Below are 13,179 nucleotides of genomic sequence, written 5' to 3'. Positions count from 1 at the left end.
GATTGTTTTCTGATTGCTAATTGATGGAGGAAGACCTCACCCACTGTGGACAGTGACACACCCAGGCAGGTGATTTGGGGTTGTGTAAGGAAGGCAGCTGAGCAGAAGCACGGGAAAAGGGCAGTCAGCAGTGTTCCTTCATGGTTTCTACTTTAAGCTTTGACCTTGAGTTCTTGCCATAGCTTCCGCTCTATGATGAACTGTAACCTGTAAACCAAATAAATCCTTCCTCCCCCAAGTTACCCTTGGTATCTGTTTTATCAAAGACAGAATGGCAAACTAGAACATTTACTTTATAAAATTCAATTTGTATCAGAACAAAAGCGTTGGTAAAAACATGAATAATTCAGTACAATGACAGAAGGTATTGAGTGCTACAGGAAATAATATTAGATAAAGTGGGACCAAGAGTAAGGATCACTAGGCAACCTCTGGAGAGCCTGAGAGAAAGGTGTCATCTGACTTCATCCACACTTAGTACCTCACCCCTCATATTAGAAATGGAAGAGAGGGGAACAAAGTAGACAAGTCAGACTGTTACAATAACCTAATCAAAAAGTTATCACAGTTACCATAGTGAGTGGGAAATGGTATAAATGATGAGAAAGAGGAAACAAATTCTGTTTAAACATAGTTGCTAGAAACCCAGAAAAGATGCTAAGTGATTGGTCATTCTGGATTAACTGTTTCCTTTTCTATGACATCTGGGAATCATCTGAGTTTCTGTGTATTCAGAACAAGATACACCTAAAAGGCTACATAGTGTTAAATTAAACAACCTTTGAAATACTTAGTAAAGTGTGTGGTTTCAAAGTAGATGTTTAATAAGTGATAGCTATTATTGTCAAATCATAAAGTATATTATTTGTTAAAGTAATTTACTTTATTACTATATACAAAATACATAATAACAATAATAATATTTTATAAAGCCTTATTGTATCTGCTAGTGTTTGTAACCTAGTCTCTCTATCAGGCAGGATTATAAACAGAAAAGACAGAATGGATATATATATATATATATATATATATATTATATATATTCATTCTATCTCAGTATATAATTTATTAAATCAACTTACATTGAAACAGCACCAACATCTGTGTCACACTGAGAAGCTGAGAACCTAAGAGTTCCTCAGACCACAAGGCTCCACCATGGTGGAGAAAACCTGGGGATAGCAGAAGAACCACTTACTCTCAGTTGAGGGTGAAGGAGGCCTGAAAACACTAATTCCAACATCAGCAAAGGAATCAGCAGCCATAGCAAGGGGAAGGCTAAGCAAGCAACAAGCAAATGATCTCCCTCCTGCTATGGCCTCTTTTACTGGACTGCTACAAGAAAGTGCCACCCACATTTTGGGTAGTTCTTCCCACATCAATTGAGGATATCACAAAAATTCTCAGTTGATGCTTCCTGCATAGATGATGTAAATTTGTTGCAAACTGACATGAAAACCAACCACCATAGTCCTGGTAAGCTACTTAATAAAATAATCCTGGAAAACTTGTTAATTTTCTACTCATTATAAAAAGGACTATGTACCACACCTTCTTGCCCTTGAGCTCAGGGTCCCTAGGAGATGAATTCACACAGCAGACTGCTCTATTTGAATAGCAGTGCATACCAGGGCCCACGAGAAACATAACCTGCTGTTGGGGTATGACATTCTTAGTCACTTCCTTTTGCTTCCTTCACCTGAATGACTTCTTGCTTTTTAACTCCATGAACACCACTTCCTTGCTTCATCAGACATCCAGTTCTCTCAACTGAAACTGTACATGCGTACAGCTCTTCATAGTAGTTCAATATGCCTTTGTCTAAAATTATATTAGTCCCCCAAGATGTTATGCAATTTGTCTGCATGTCAAGAATGTCTAATTGGGAAACATTGAATAACAAGCAGACACAGTCATCCAAATCATTGGGAGGCAGTAGAGAATGGAGGACAGCTGGATATTAGTTAAGAATGCAGACCTGGGTTCAAGAGCTTGCTCTTCTGTGTGATCTTTAGCATTAGAATGGTACAGCACCCTTAAGAAAGTCATCAGGAGAATGTCTTCATTGGTATTTCTGGCTTTATTTGAGTAATTTATGTCTTGTCCAACTTTGAGGTGATAGTTTTTGTTTTATCCTATTCTATTTTATTTTGTTATTTTTTTAATGAATGAATGAAATTGTCGGATAGAAAAACGAATGAATGGAAACCTAGCTACTAGGGTAAAGATTAACAACTGAACTGTCACTTATACCTGCTGGGAGATTGAAAATCAGTTTTCTCTATAGAATGACACTGGGTATATCAACCACTGCAGGACAGGCCTCATGTTCAGGTTTAGTTGACCAACATATAATTGGACACAACAACTTTTTTGTTTGTTACAGTTTGGTGGAGATTTTGTTTTTTTGTTTTATTGTTTTGTTTTGTTGGACAGGTGTTGTTTTATTTTGGCATTTTGTTTGGTTTGGGGCAGTTGTGTTGTTTGATTGAAGTTTTGTTTCCTTTCTGAGAACTTGGGGCAGAGGAAGAACATGATCAAAATATACTTAAACTTAAAAATTGTTTTAAATAATAAAATATAATTAAAAAGAAGATAATACAACCTATATAGTCTTAGTAGTATTTTAAGGGTGGCATGGAGAGACATTTTGGAGAATTATAAGATGTTGGTTAAGTTATTTTTTTCCCAACATAATATTTTTTTGATTATTTGGGAATTTCACACAATGTACCCTGATCACACTTGCTTTCCATTCCTCCCAGGTCCACCTTCTCACCCTTGTGCCCCCCCTCAATAAAAATAATACACCAAGAACAATTTTGTTGCCCATATACTCATTGGAGCATAGCCAACTCTTAAAGATAACTGAGCCTCTCGCCCACCACTACCCTTCCCGCAACACACACACACACACACACACACACACACACACACACACACACACCAGTAGCCACAGCTGTGAAAAGCTACACTTTCAGCTTTTTATAACAATTATTTTATTAAATCTATTCATTTACTTTAACATCATGACCACTGTTTCCCCTCCCTCCTCTCCTCCCATTTCCTCCCCCCACCTCCCCTCAACCTCCCACCCCAACTCATTGCTCCTCTGTTTCTCTTCAGAAAGGAGGCAGGCCTCCCATGGGTGTCAACAAAGCATGACATATCAAATTGAGGTAGCACTAAGCTCTTCCCCTTGTATTAAGACTGGGCAAAGCAACCCAGTATGAGGAATAGGTTCTCAAAAGCCAGGCAAAGTGCTAGGGACAGGCCTTGCTCCCACTGCTATGAGTCCCATAAGCAGACCAAGCTACACAACTGTCCCACATGTGTAAAGAGCCTAGGTCAGTCCCGTTCAGGCCCCCTAGCTGTTGGTCCAAACTGTGAGCTCCTATGAGCCCAGGTTAGTTGTTTCTGTGGGTTCCCTTGTGATGATCTTGACCTCCTGGCTCTGGCTGGTACAATCCTTCCTCCCTCTCTTCTTTTTTTTTTTTTTTTTTTTTTCCCTTCGGAGACAGGGTTTCTCTGTGTAGCTTTTGCGCCTTTCCTGGAACTCACTTGGTAGTCCAGGCTGGCCTCGAACTCACAGAGATCCACCTGGCTCTGCCTCCCGAGTGCTGGGATTAAAGGCGTGTGCCACCACCGCCCGGCCGCCTCCCTCTCTTCAACAGGATTCCCCTAGCTCCGCCGAGGGCTTGGTTGTGGATCTCTGCATCTGTTTTGATTAGTTACTGGATGACAGCTCTCTGATGACAGATTGGGTAGTCACCGATCTGATTCCAGAAAATGGCTAGTTCAGGCTACCTATCTACTGTTGCTAGGAGTCTTATCTGGAGTCATTTTTGTAGGTTTGGGGGAGTTTCCCTTGCATCAGGTTTCTTCAACGGCTTCCTGTCTAGGCTGTTTCTGTTTGGGGGACTGGGGATTGTAGAAGCCTTCAATGTCTCTCATTCTCAACTATTGAGTCTGGAGTCATTGAAACCTGTGTAACAGAAGCTTTCCTGCCCATAACAGCAAGTGGCAGTACATATGGAATTTCACATGGTTGTCCATACCACAGACATCCACATGGCCCCCAGCTGCACCACAGAAGATGGAACTCAATATGGTTAAGTTATTTTAAGGTGAATCTTGCAAGGAAAATATCTAGATGAAAATCTACCAGTTTATGAAAATAACTTCGGATATTGGCAACACCAATATGAGATCCTTCAAACTGCTTTGTGGGTAGGTTTAAGGAGTGCACGTGTGCTACAGACCACCCCCTTGTTTGAAAGAGACTATCTTTGCTGCTGCCTTAGCTAGGCTAGCTCGTCAGAAGACTCTCTGGTCTCCCTTCTCCCTGGAACAAGTTGAGGTCACTGAAGCATGCATTTCTGTGTCTGACTTTTACATGGATTACGAAGATCCACACTCAGTTCCCGAGGCTTGCTCAGTAAGCGTTTTTTAGACATTGAGCCACCTCCTCAGCATCTTTAACCAGTCTTGATGAGCTAGCTGTGAGTGCACTATTTCCATCACCATCTATTTGCAGTCGTATCCTAAGAGTAAACATTTCCTGAAGCTTGCAGTTCAGGAATTATTGTATGGTCTCAGCATTATTGAACAACTGTTTAGAAAAGCAGAGATTTGTGGGAGTCTTAAATAACACATGGTGTTATGTTGGTTTCATTTCTTTCAGCCTTAGTGTCTTTATGTTTGAAATGTAAGTTGTGAATGAGCAAGTTGAAGTATGAAAATAATTACATCTGGACATGGTTTAGTCAGTATGGAAGATACACTAGCTGGTATTTTTTTACAGAGACGTATTGAATAAAACATACAACTCAAGGATCAGCCATCAAGTAACAAACCTAATTACAATCCTGTTAGCCTGTCTTCCATTGTAGATTGCAGACTAGCTTGAATTATCTTTCCATAGTTTTCAGTAGGAGTCTAAAGCACACATTTATTTTTTTTCTGGTATCAGCTTCCTAGTGCCTATATTTAGCACACATGTTTATCTAACTTACACTATTAACCGTTTTGTTTTGTTTTGTTTTTAAACAGAATGACATGAATTACATAGCATCCAGTGGACTCTTATTTAAAGATGGCAAAAAGCGAATTGATTACATCCTGGTTTATCGAAAGACAAACATCCAATATGACAAAAGAAACACATTTGAAAAGAACCTCAGAGCAGAAGGCTTGATGTTGGAAAAGGAGGTAAAGGCTTTTCCATTATCAGTTTCTTTTTTGGACTAATATTCTGGGATAGATACTATCAGTCATACTTTAAAATATATGGTTTATGCATTTTCCCAAGTCCAAGTATAAAATAAATACATATGTACTGTTCCACTTAAATATTTATTTACTTTTTCATCTATGTATTTCTGTACATTTTAAAAAATTTTCAAAGGGTTTGGCTAATTTTTCAATTTTTGAAAACTGATTATGTAATGATTATGCCCATGCAAAGTAGGAAACCCTGTGTGAGGAAAATCAAAATTTGAAAGTGTTCGCCAAGCTGCTGAAATGCAAATTTGATTGCTAGAAGTACGGGTACCAGCCTTCACCAGCCTCTTTCTTTTGTTTTTATGAATCTTTTTAAAGGACTATTTTCTTTTTCCTTCTAGTAAAACAATTAAAGGATCAAGGCATCTGGAAAAAATAAGAACATAGAAAGGAAGAAAAACACACTTTTCACAGTTCTATGATGATAATATTGCCACTTTTGTTATTTTAATTGAATATTCTATGGTTTAATTTGTTTGGTTTTAAACATCTATTTTATTGATTTTAAGTATGAGTACTAGTGATTGAGTACATACACATGAGTGCAGATGTTCTTGGAGGTCAGAAGCATTGGATTCCTTGGGCCTGGAATTTCAGGCAGTTGTAAGCCACTCAACATTGTTGCGGGAACTGGACTCTAGTCCTCTGAAACAGCAGTATTCTTTCTTAATCACTGAGACATCTCTCTAGCTAAAGCTAAACAATTTTGAAATGGGCACATGAAAAACACTATGAGATCTTAAAATAGTATTTGAGCTATATTCTCGAAATCTTTGAAAAGAGTTCTCAGAAGCAGCAGTATTTATAGACTGTTTTCTTTCCTAAGTGGAATTGCACCACTATTCTTTTTTTTAATAATTTTGTTTTATTTTTTTGAAATTATATCACATCATATCATCCCTTCTCTTTCCTCCCTCCAGTCCCTCCCATTCACTCTTTGCACTATGTCAGATCCATAGCCTCTTTTTCTTTAATTGTTACACACACATACACACACACACACACACACACACAAAAAAAAAAAAAAAAAAAAAAAAAAAAAACCTTAAATAACTAATTGGGGGCTCTTCTCTAAATCACATTTTATCACATTAGAGAAAGACAAACCCCTAATGTAAAATAAATAAATAAATAAACAAATGAAAACCCAAGAAACATGGAAAATCAAGGCCAGGGTCCACATTGCTACCCAAATAAATCGCATTTCCTTTTCAGAACTTCCTAAGAGCTGGTTTCCTGCTAGCTGCCTCTCAGTATGTTTTATGCACAAAAGACAAATCACTATTATATCTACAACCAACCAACTTAGCTCTTTGACTCTGCAGAATATCACAACATACGGATCTAGTCAGACATTTTTTAATTGTGTAAAAATTTAAATATTTGAACAGTTAACTTGTAATTGCGGTGTTTAAACTTGATTTTTAAAAATGCTAAGGTAAAAATAAAATATTGAGAATTTTCTAATAAGATTTAGCAAAATGTTGCTTGGGACTCAGAGGTATGGTTCTGAAACCCTATGACCCCATCACTTTCATTTTTCATTCTCAAAACATGTCTTAGAATTAATTTTTTTTTAAGTAATACATTTTTAGGGAGTACTAAACTAGTATCCAGTGTCTCCCTTAATAACTGAATTTATTTGTAATTATTAAAATTCTTTTAATACCTACAAAACAGCAGATACACAATGAGTTCACAAGAAGTAAAGCTTTATTTACACACTGCCAAATGACACAGAACAGGGAAAGTGAAATTCTTATTTTAACTTTTTATCTAATATTTTTCTTATTTTTTTCCTGGGACTGTTAACTCAGAATATCACTACCTCTGGGAGTTAGACATATCAAAGGGTATTTATTGAAAAAGAGTCCTATAGACTGCTTTATTCATTTGATTTCCTTGTGATTTCTACTTCACAGAAATAAGAGCACATACTTCCTAACTGCACCAAAGTAGTTTATACACACACAGATTACACTCTTTACTGGTAGTCATGGTGCTCAGATGATTTATCTTCACCTATGTATTCACTAAGTAATTTTACAAGCACCGAGCAAACTTCCACGGAACCCAATATTTAAAGTGGACCAAATCATTGAGTGTATAAGTGACACTCGCCTATACAGACCAGACATACACACCGGGTACCATGACAGACATGATCACTGCTTCTCTCTACTCTGTTGGGTTTTCTTGGCCAAAGTTCAGATGTTGTTGAGTCTTTTTCTTTATTCCTCTGAATTAATACAAAGAAAAATACTCCATGATGCACTAAAAAACAGTTATGTTCCACACTGACAGGGATGTTTCTCTATTCTTGTGGTTTCTGTTTATATCGGCACACAGCAAGATAGAGCCCTCTGATTCCTGCTATTGCTGGACAGAGGATGCTCATTCTAGTTGCATAATTACGGTTTTCTCAACTTCACTTCACTTTCTTCGGGTTTAATCCACACATTAAAGGGTTAGGAAAGCCGGGTAGGGAGGTGAATCCAGCTGACTGCCTAGATCATGGACCTGCTGCTTCTACCACTGGAGCCATTGCACTGTTAGTATGATTTCCTCTCCCCTCTCCAGTGCTCCCCTGTTGAAATAAATATGTTGTTGATGAAGATGGTGATGGTGGAAAATATTAGGGGAACCCATTCGTCCAGATTTCATATTACTAGTGTTAAATCTGAGGTGGATGTTTTCATATTTTCCCCTCTGTAAATGCCTGGTTAAATTTGATGTGGGTAACACTAAGGAACTCTGCTTGTGTTTCCAAGAGAGGAGAAAAATCGGGGTGGGGAACAAAGGAATATGAGGATGAAAGGAGGAGACTGAATATAGAGAGAGGATTTCTAGTTGTGTTAGTAGATATTAATTACACATGATAGATTTCATTATGATACTTCCATACCCGTATAATAATTCAAACAAAGCAATGTTATGTAAGGAATGTGGCTGGGTGCTATGTATAAACTGAAAGAAAATTACTTAACTGAAAGAGTCTCTATTAGTCAGAGTTCTCCAGAGATAAAGAACTGGAATGAATACCTATTAGAAAATGTGTTTATTAGATTGGCTTACACAGCAGATAATCCAACTATTTGCACATAGGAGAGGCTGAGAAATCCAGTAGCTACACAGTCAACAAGGGTGGGCACCTCAGCACTCACAATCTGGCTCTGAGGGCCTAGATGATAGATACCTGGAGAGTCACTAGTTCTTAGTCCAGATTGGAAAAACAAAGGGTTCTAATGTTACAGAGTGGGCTCACCAGTAAGGAACTAAGGCAGCCAGATGCGCACTCCTTTCCTCAGACCTCTTATATCTGCACAGTCACTAGAAGCTGCTGCCTACTCTACAGGATGCCCCATCTATTTACTTCTCCAGAAAATATCCTCACATACAGAGAGGTGACTGTCTTAGTTGATTCCAGATCTCATAAAACTGCCAACTAAGATTAACACTCACAGAGTCCATCATAGAAATACAGAGAAAGAATTCTACCCAGAGAAAGAAGCAGCAACAAAACTTACTACTGTCTAGAAAAGAGCTAGGTTTTTTTTGAAGGGAGTATATACAAGGAACATTAATTATTGTAATTCTGAGAAATACAAGTAGAGATATTTGAAGTGTAGTCATAAATGAAGATTATGACTTGAAGATAAGTACTCTCTCTAGTCAATGACAGTATGAACCATATACTGGGAAAAGGGCAGTAGTGATAACAGAAATAAAAATAAAGAAAAGGGAAAACCCTACAGAATGATATGAGAGGAGAACAGGCATGTGAAATCATCAGGGATAAACTCAGGTATAACTGTATTTAACAAGGCAATTCCACGTAATTTATCTGGTAATCAAGAGAGGTTTATTTCTGAGATAACTTACAGCCAGTAAGGGGTTGGTTACAGGATCCAGGAGAGATGAGGTACCATCCAGCAGAGAACTCTAGCTTCATCTCCCATCTAGATTCCAAGAACATGAGGTATTCAGAAGGGGGCCAGACATGTATGAACCTTGAGTCTTAAGGGGCTCCCTCTCAGCCATGCCCCAGGGGCAAGCCAGCCCCAGGTGCAGGTTATAGGCAGGTGTGACAGTTACCTGCTGTCACTTTAGGGGCAGTGTTTCAAGGTCAAAGCTGGAATGGCTACCCACTGCACTCAGGAGCCTTAGGGAAGATCTGGTCATAGGAAAACATACTTTGGAAAAGTTCAAGACCAGAAGGAGACCTGTTCATTGGAGGATGTGGAGGCCTTTAGGGCAAGCAGTAAGAGTGACTTCTCTGAGAAGACAGATGTACACTATGCTAGCATGCAGTAGATGATGAAGTACACTAGCAAGAGTAGATAATGGAAAATAAGCACATATCATTCACCTGCTTGTCTAGGTGAGAGGTGAGAAAAACCACCAGGTTGGGGTGGGTGAACACTCTAGTGAGATTGCCGTCCATATTTTCTATTCACTTTTTTACTTATTTTTTTTTAAGATAGGATGTTTAAATGATTAGGAGTAAGATTCAAGAAAAGGGGAGGGAATCATAGAGGAAGGAATTAGAAGGGAAGAAGTCAGAAAAAGGAGACAAGAAGGAAAAGAGCACTGGGGAAACAGAGAAAATGATGTAATCACTAAAATCCCCAAAATAAAATAATAAAATAAAATGTCTTTAGGAAAGATTAAAGACAAACATTATAAAATATACAGGAAAATTACTAAATTATGCATTTGTATTGCCCTTATCTATTTATTGTGTGTATGTTTAGTTATGCCTGTGTGTAGCTAGAGCTTTCCTGCCTGGCCCACAGTCAGGACAAATCTCTCTCACCTGACAGTCCCACAGCCGCTCAGACCCAACCAAGTAAACACAGAGACTTATATTGCTTACAAACTGTATGGCCGTGACAGGCTTCTTGCTAACCATTCTTACAGCTTAAATTAATCCATTTCCATTAATCTATACCTTGCCACGTGGCTCGTGGCTTACCGGCATCTTCACATGCTGTTTGTCATGGTGGCGGTTGTCAGTGTCTCTGACTCAGCCTTCCACTTCCCAGCTTTATTCTCCTCCTTGTCCTGCCTATACTTCCTCCTGCCTGACTACTGGCCAATCAGTGTTTTATTTACTAACCAATCAGAGCAACACATTTGCCATACAGAACATCCCACAGCACCTGTGTGTGGGGGGGCACCACAAATATCTGCCTCCACACATGTAGAGGTCAAAGGAAAATTGGAGAAGTATGTTTTCTCCTAATATGTGAGCCCAACGAACAAACTCATTTCATCAGGCTTGGCCACAAGCACCTTACTCACTGATCCATCTCATCAGCCCCTTAACTTTTACTTTAAATTTAATTTTACAAGAATTTATTTTGCCTGTTACAGGTACTTTCACAAAATATGATCCTGATTTTGATAGTGAAAAAGTTTTTACATTTAGCTTATTAGAATTTTATTTATTATTTATGGTTTCATGTATAAATCAACCTGTTACAATAAATAGATTACAAATAAACAAAAACATTTTTCCAAAACAAGCATTCTAGCATTATATCATAAAACATATATATTGTTTCAACATAGTGAAGACTTCTTGAAATTCCTCATTTTAGTCTTCTAACACTGAGTACAAATTATCACAGACTTGGCATCCTAAAAACAAAACCCATTTTGTTCACTCAGAATTTTGGAGTTGAGAATTTTGATATTAAGTGATTGAGCTGTTTGCTCAGTTTCTGTGCAGAACACAAATCAGCCTAAGTCAAGGTATTTCCAGAATGTCTTTGTGCCTGAACCGTGGAACATTCTTTGAAGCTTTCAAGGTCGTGACACATTTCAGTTCCTGAGGACTGAGTGCCCATTGCTTTGGTAAATTTCATCCCTTAGAGAGCATCCTCATTTTTTTGCTACATATCTACTCTGCAAAAACCACCAACGAGGTATCTTACCTGCATCCTTATGCTATTTACACTCTGAATTGCCAGGAAGAGATCAGTTCCTTTTATGGAGTCATAACCCCTGGAGAATAATCTGTCCTCTTTTTTTAAAAGATATCAAATGTGGCATGTAACATAATATCTAATTGTGGAGTATCATATAGCATATTCACATATCCCAGAGATATAATGATCAAGTACAGTGAAGAACAGAGATTCTGAGAGCCCTATAAACATCACTACTATTAAAAAAAAAATCAACACTCTGAATTCTCCTGTTAAGCAAGAGGTTTAGATGATAGAATATAACCTCAGTAATTTTTGAAATAAAATGCTTTCATAATTAAAGACTCATTGGTATGAAAATACTCATAGCTCTCTGAAATATCAAATCCAGTGTTTTAAGATTAGTGATACAGAATAGTGGTAGAGCCCTTACATGCCCTGAGTGCTCAAGGATGTCAGTTTAGTGACCAGCACTCACCCCTCAAATTTTTTTCAGTATTATGAACATTTAAAACATTAATTAGCTTTCAAAATTTCTCTTATTGAATGTTATGTACATTGGATTCAGTTTTATTTGATAAATATTGAGTTGAAAATATTTAGCGTTTTTTGTTGATAGAAGGGTAAACAGTTTTGTGAAGATATTACAAGGCATGAATTTGCTAGCTAAAATATGGAGGTTAAAAATCTGTCCATGTTTACAAATGAATATGCACCGAGCTAAACACTGAGTCTGGCAGAAAGAACTCAAATAGTCATTAAATTTCGTGCCAGTATGAACAGTTTCTAAAAAAAAAGCATCATCAACTGACAGTGTGTATTTCAGGGGACATCTTTGTGCACAGGAAGGTTATTTGTCACTAGGAATTTTCTGTCTCATAATTCAGTTCATAGCAGCAATTTGCCTTGCTCCTGGACATGGAAGATGCCTTGAGAGACCACATACTCTTTTCTTTGTTCTGTATCCAAATCATGCAAATAACTTTGTGAAAACATGATTTCTAAGTTTCCTCTTCACCCGGGAGTAAGTGTTCTTCCCCTTGGGAATTTTGGGTGGAATAATTAGATAATAATGAGAAGTGTGAAGGTTGTGGGTGTTTTGTTCCTCTGAGAAGCCTGCTTTCAGCGGAGATGAGCAGAAGAGACCCAGATTGGCAGCTTGTGCTTCTAAAACGGAAGGTGATCTTTCTCCCTGACAGCACCATCTTGTCACCAATAGCATCAGCTCACCTGCAACCAGCAGAGAATGAAACCAGTTGTCTTTTGTGTTCTCAGATGGTGGCAAAACAAAGGAGAAATTAAGTTGAGAAGCTATAGAAAACATGAGTTCATCCTGGTTAAAATGGTCTTTCAGCATGTATGCAGTTAAAACTAAGGCATGAAAATGAGATACATTCTAGCTGTGTGCACTTAGCTTGACATTTTACCCAGTGATGATAGTCACTGAAATGCAAAACCCCTCCTCCCAAAGCAGCCCCTTATTTTAGGTGGTTAGATTATTTCACATCAAGAGCTTGACAGCAATGAATGAAGAACCTGCAAGAGGCAAGCTGTTCTTGGTGCTATTTTGGATCCTGACATAGTGCCCCACTGCAGAAAGTCAGGCCCTTTGCATTTGCTGTTTTTCTTATTTCATGCTCAGGTGTAAGTAAGACAAAATGTAGACTCAAAATAACTTAGCTCACCAGGCATGGTGGAACTCATTTGTGGTCTCAGTTCTCTGCAAACTGTGACAGAAGGATCATGAGTTAAAGGCCAGCTGGGTCTATACAACTAGTTCCAAACAAATACAGGCTACACAGAGAGACCCTATCTGAAAATAATCGAGCATAATAATAATAACAACAAAATAATGATAATGGTAGAAGTAAATAAAAATGAAAGTTAACTAACTCATTCATCTTTTCAGTGCATGGTCAGTGAGTCTGATACAGAATTAAATGCATGGATATACATTCCATAT

At 38.0% G+C, this 13,179-nt stretch overlaps 1 protein-coding gene across 1 annotated transcript in view; it reads left to right on the top strand.

Annotated features, from left to right (window-relative positions):
• Ano3 (anoctamin 3) overlaps positions 1-13,179 on the top strand; it is a 306,379-nt gene that overhangs the window by 174,870 nt on the left and 118,330 nt on the right. Inside the window, exon 6 of the mRNA XM_059261076.1 lies at positions 5,053-5,211. Within this exon, the coding sequence (XP_059117059.1) occupies positions 5,053-5,211 (159 nt within the window). The remainder of the gene's footprint in view (positions 1-5,052; positions 5,212-13,179) is intronic.

The sequence above is a fragment of the Peromyscus eremicus genome, chromosome 4 (assembly GCF_949786415.1).
Source record: "Peromyscus eremicus chromosome 4, PerEre_H2_v1, whole genome shotgun sequence".
Taxonomy (NCBI): Eukaryota; Metazoa; Chordata; class Mammalia; order Rodentia; family Cricetidae; genus Peromyscus; species Peromyscus eremicus.
Note: the sequence above shows the minus strand (reverse complement) of the source record. Positions and strands in the feature narration are given on the sequence as shown.